Below are 5,926 nucleotides of genomic sequence, written 5' to 3' on the forward strand. Positions count from 1 at the left end.
GCAACTTTCTTCATTGCTTTGAACATTTTGGGTTTCCCTGTCCTTATGATACCTAAAATAATGGTAATAAGAAAGAATGTTAGTGATATAAATATTACAAGATATATTAAAATCCACAATTTCTATTTACCTTATTTTCAGTTGTTTGTCTTCTTTTATTTTTCATTCTTTCCATCTATTCTTCATCTTCTTCATAACCGAGCTCATCATATCTTGTTTTTGCTCAACAGGCTTCAAGAAAGTATCGTTAATTAGTTAATAATTTGATGAAGAAAAGTTACGTTGGTTGAAATATACATGTTGAATATATATTATTAACTATATTTACCTTTTTGTCATTTCCAATTTTTGACCTTTTCTCATTTTTTCATTTTCTTCATCTCATCAGTTCAGATCTTGAAATTCGTTAAACTTAGCTTTCTACTTGTTAAACTTAGCTTTCTACTCTTGTAAAAAACAAAACATTATGTTTATTTTTTCTATCTAATGACCAAAGGATCACTTAGTGTAGAATTTAATGGTGATGTTGTCTCTTTTAATATCTTTGATGTAATGAAATTTGTCTTTGTGTTCAATCGAGATGTATGATTTGGTTGATGAGATAGTTATGAATGTGGATGAAAATATTGATATGATATTGTGACTCCTATTGATTTCGATTTTGATAATTTGATTGATGATGAAACTTCTTTCTCTTCACATGAACAAGGCATCGAGCTTAAGGCTCTCCCCATCTTAAACATGTGTTATTGGGAGAGAAAAACACACTTCCTGTGATCATCTCTAGAGAGCTCACACCGGATCAAGAGCAAAATTTGATAGAGGTGCTAAGAGTGAGCAAGAAGGTATTTGATGAACCTTGGGTTATATCAAGGGGATAAGTCATTCCCTTTGCATGTACCGCATCTCTCTTGACGAAGGAGCAAAAGTTGTTGCCCAACCCAAACGAAGATTGAATCCAACGATGAAGGATGTTGTTCTTAAGGAAATTCTAAAGCTCAATGAAGCTGCCATTATCTACCCTTGTTTCTGATAGCACATGGGTAAGTCCTATCCATGTCGTGTCTAAAAAGACTGGAATGACGGTAGTTAAGAACAAGAAAGGAAAGATGGTGCAAACTCGAGTTCAAATGGGTGGTGTAGGTGCATTGACTACTGCAAGCTCATTGAGTTAACAATAGAAAGATCACATCCTTTTTTTTTTCTCAAATCAAATGGTAGAATGTTTAGCGGGGAAGCCTTTATTTTTTATTTTATTTTTTATGGCTTTTCGGGTTTCTATCAAATACCAATCGCTCAAGAGGACAAAAAAAAAACTACCTTCCCATGCACCTACGGTACATATGCTTTTAGGAGAATGTCATTTGGTTTGTGCAATGTCCCGAGTATGCTCGAAAGATAAATGGTGAGTATGTTTTTAGATTTTATTGAAGATTGTATTGGGGTTTTCATAGACAGTTCACTGTATATGATAGCTCATTTGATGAATGCTTGCATAATTTCTTAATCATGAAAAGATGCATAAAACTAATCTAATTTTAAACTATGAAAAATGTCACTTTATGGCTAGCCATGACATTGTGTCAGAACATTTAGATTCTTCAAATGGTATTAAGGTTGATAAAGCTAAGGTAGATGTGATCTATAACTTGCCATACCCTAATTTGTTAGAGAGGTTAGGTCCTTTCTAGTGCTTAAGGAGAAGTTGACTGCTATCCAAAAACCAAACCAATAATAAACCGATCCAAATAAAACCAATCCATTGGTTTTGTTTCTTTATTGAACATTAGTTTAGATCCCTTACGTGTAAAACTGATTGATTTGGTTTGGTTCTTAGTTAGTCCCAAAATAGATCAAATCGAATAGACTATCACCTGTTTTATTATATTATAAGAGAAAATATATTTTCTTCTAATATAGAACAGAAACTAGTAGCAACATGTTTTAAGAAAAATACAAAATGGCAAAATAAGAAGGAACATATTATGGTAATAAACAATGAGAAGAATGCAATTTTACAAAATAAGAAAGGGGCCATCATGGCATATTACAACCTTCTTCAAAATGGAAGTCATAATGAAGCTACAAGATGGTTCTTCCACACAAATCATCCACACAATCAACATTCAGAACTATTGTCTATATATTTAAAGATATTTCAATAGTTTCTTCTTAAATCACACAAAAACACAGGCAAATTGCATGTAGTTCTATAATTGCATTTTTCCTTTTAAAATCGAGGAAAACTGAGATTATGCAGTTTTTTTTATTATTATTTTTAAAAAAAAACATTAGTATCCTATCCTAAAATGAAAAAAAAAGATGTGGCATCCAAATAGGCGTCACAGAAATATTTTTCACGTTATTGAACACAATACAGAATTTAACAATCTAGACTAACACTATATTGATCAGAGTTAGAGGAATCCATGTCTTCTTACATTGAATGTTAGCAAAAAAAAAAAAAAAAAATGATCATGAACATGGTTTGCCTTTAGCATTGGATCAATTTCAAAGAAGAATAAAACTCATTGACTGAACTTTTCCCTACTTCCCTCAATATCCTTAAAATTTATCTTACTTAGATAGGTCAAAAAAAAAAATCCTCAAACTGATTATTTAGATTAGTTCACTAAATGATCCCTAACACAATCTTTCAGCAGCTTCTCCTTTGCGTTTTTTAGCCTAAGACTTCGAGCCCATGATTTCCAATTCCCCACTTCTTCTTGTTCTCATCGTACTTGTTGAAATTGGCCTTAAATGACTTCCAGATTCCTGCTGAACTCCACTTCTACCTTTTCTGTGATTTGTCCTCCGCCCTATATTTCAAAAGCATCTTGAACAGGTTAGTCACAAGATTTTTGTCGAAGGTCTTAGTGAACTGATTCAAAGATGGTGGAATCTTCAACTACTGTTTAAGAATCCCTTCTTCCTCTGAATTTTAACAACTTTTGGCCATTTAACAAACCATTTAAGAATCCACCTTCTCCAGCTTCTTTTTTGCCAAGCCATTTCCAACCACTTCTTTGGTTCCATTTGCACAAGACTATCCATATTTAAATTAGTTAGAACAACCTAGTCGCCACCTGCATCTAGCATTTCAATTTGGTACGATGGAAGTATGTCGTCTTCTTTCTATTGTTCTTCATCTTCATCAAACTCATTACTGCCAACATATGGGACATATCCTGCTTGTTTCATTTGTTGTAGAATTGTTCTCAAAACCATGTAGATTTCTTTCTTCCTCGCATGCCTTTTATCTTTAACCATAAAAACATTCAACTCACCTTGAATTTCAATCCAACTGCAACCTGGTTGTTTAACCACTCCTCTCTGTCTCATCAGCTTTCTTACCCTCACAACATTCTTCCAATCTCTATTTTCAGCATACATATTCGAAAGAAGAACATATGGCCCAGAGTTCTCAGGATCTACCTCTAAAAGCTTCTTCACTACATATTCCCCCAATTGGATGTTCCGATGAACTTTACAAGCAGCAAGCAATGATCCCCAGACGATAGCATCAGGCTGCATTGACATTTCCTCTATTAGATTTTTGCTTCTTCAAGGTACCCAGCTCGGCCCAGTAAATCAACCATACATGTATAATGGTCTTTTAATGGCATCAAACCATGTTGTGCAGTCATTGACCGAAAGTAATAGCGACCTTCGTCAAGTAGTCCGGCATGACTACAAGCGCAAAGAACACCAATCATTGTTACATGATCTGGTGCCTCTCCTGATTCTAACATTTTACAAAAACTTCAAGAGCCTTATTGCCAAAACCATTTTGTGCATATCCAACTATCATAGCATTCCATGACACACAATCCTTTTCCAACATATGTTGAAACACCCTACAACCATTCTCAACTGATCCACATTTCATATACATATCTATTAGAGAATTGCCAACAAAAACATCTGAATCTTCTCCATATTGGAATCGAAATCCATGCTTTAAAACATGAGAGTGAGCCTGTCGGCCAAGCTGCAAATCAGCAAGGTTTGCACAAGCATTGAGGAGATTGCCAAATGTGTAGTGTGTAGGCCAAACAGACTCCTTTTCAACAAACGAAAGAGTATAAGTGCCTCTTCATTCTCTCCATTCTGAGTACACCCTGCAATAAGCGCATTCCAAGTAATTACATCTTTCACCATCATATTTGAGAACATATATCTTGCAACTTTAACTTTGGATGCCTTTGCATACCCACTTACCATTGAGGTCTCAGACACCACACTCCTAATTGGCATCATATCAAAAATTATTCTAGCCTCGTTAATCCTATTACATTTAGCATACATATCAAGCAACGCATTTCCTAAAATAAGATCATTTCTAAATTCATCACACTTTACAACTCGAGCATGAATCTGCTGACCTTCTTTGATTGCCGAGATAGTTGCACATGCACTAACAACACTTGCAAGTGTTACCTCGTCAGGTTCAACCCCACATTTGATCATCTCAACAAAAATCTTAAGAGCCTCATCAACTGGACCATTCTGTTCATAACAGGTAATCAAGCTATTCCAAGAAACTCTACTTCTCACAGTCATTTCATCAAAAACACTTTGAGCATATTCAACTCTTCCACATTTAGAGTACATATCTACTAGCGCAGAGCCCATATACACATCTGATAAATAGTTTGACCTATATACTAAACTGTGGATTTGGGAACCTAATTTCAAATCTTGTAAACCTGCACAAGCACTGAGAGCACTACCGAATGAATATTCATTCACAAGAAAACCATGGCCATGCATTTGAGCAAAATAAACTAAAGCTTCATCGAAGCGACCATGTTGTTCAAAACCTGAAATCATAGAGTTCCACGAGCATTGGTCAACTTGAGGCATCTTCTCAAAGATGTGGACAGCATCATCAAGAAATCCGGACTTAGTGAATGCACAAATGATAGAGTTCCAAGAGAAAATATTTCTCTCAAGCATTCTATCAAACAACTTGCGAGCAACATCCACACATCCACATTTCCCATATACATCAATGAGCCTATTTTGGATAAAAGTTTCGGACGCAAAAGGTGATTTAATTATACAAGCATGTACACGACTGGTGTCTCGAGCTGACCTCGAGCGAGCACACTGGTTCAAGAGCTTGGAAAAAGGCGATGAATCAAGGAATAAAAGGTCACCCTTGAGATGTTTAACCAATCCATTACCAGCCATTCCATAATCCTAAAAAAGAATAGGCTCATAGGCATGCTCTTATCAAATCTATTGCCAGAATGTTGTGCTATTAAACAGCCAGTTTACTCTTCCTTTTAGGCTAATTTATATTTTCTTTCTTGTAATCTCCTTTATGTATACAATACACTTTTGTAATTCCCATTGTGAATAGACAATTATCTTCAATAATATACAGAACTAGACATGGTATCAGAAGCTTAAGAAAAATAATTTGTTACGTCACTTTTACCATTCACCGCCGCCTCTACATACCAGAGCCGCTGCTGTCTCTGACGATACCGCCAGTGTCTCTTTTGGAGGTGGTGGTCGGTTTGTGGGAGTTGGAGCCTCTACGTCCACCTCCGTATCTGAAGCCCGGGTGGTGCGTCTAACGTCAACTTCAAGCTCAGCGGCACCTCCGTTTAGTGGGTTTGATTAGCGCACCAATACGATGAAGGGAAAAAAAAATTCGCGAACCGTTGGTTCAGCAGTTATTTAAAGTGATAGACTAAACCGGTTCAACAAACTTTTAAAAGAAAAAAAAAAAGAAGTATGGCGGGATCTCAGGCAATCCCGGGGCCTATTTGGGCCGAGATTCTTCTCTTCTGACTTGAGTTCCATCTCAAACACTACTATGTTCTTGAACTCGATCGAGAAACTACTATGTTCTTGAACTTGATCGAGAAAGCTTCGAGATGTACCCGAGATCCATCTTCTTAAGCTTCTCTTT

General features: G+C 35.9%; 1 protein-coding gene and 1 long non-coding RNA gene across 3 annotated transcripts; both read right to left on the bottom strand.

Annotated features, from left to right (window-relative positions):
- Positions 1-5,504, bottom strand: LOC116406231. Of its 2 annotated transcripts, none has more exons than XR_004219264.1 (3): positions 5,470-5,504; positions 131-231; positions 1-52 (listed from the first exon to the last, which is right to left on the bottom strand). It is a non-coding gene; the product is annotated as an uncharacterized LOC116406231 (long non-coding RNA). The 2 variants fall into 2 exon arrangements; XR_004219263.1 differs by having other exon boundaries at positions 5,447-5,504.
- On the bottom strand, positions 2,605-5,498 carry LOC101205610 (pentatricopeptide repeat-containing protein At2g13600). The gene is given in 4 exon segments (XM_004149087.3): positions 2,605-3,554; positions 3,557-3,757; positions 3,760-4,065; positions 4,068-5,498. Coding segments are annotated over 4 exon segments (2,055 nt in total). The 5' UTR covers positions 5,197-5,498; the 3' UTR covers positions 2,605-3,135.
- Positions 5,505-5,926: the final 422 nt, after the last annotated feature.

The sequence above is a fragment of the Cucumis sativus genome, unplaced genomic scaffold (assembly GCF_000004075.3).
Source record: "Cucumis sativus cultivar 9930 unplaced genomic scaffold, Cucumber_9930_V3 scaffold77, whole genome shotgun sequence".
Classification (NCBI taxonomy): domain Eukaryota; kingdom Viridiplantae; phylum Streptophyta; class Magnoliopsida; order Cucurbitales; family Cucurbitaceae; genus Cucumis; species Cucumis sativus.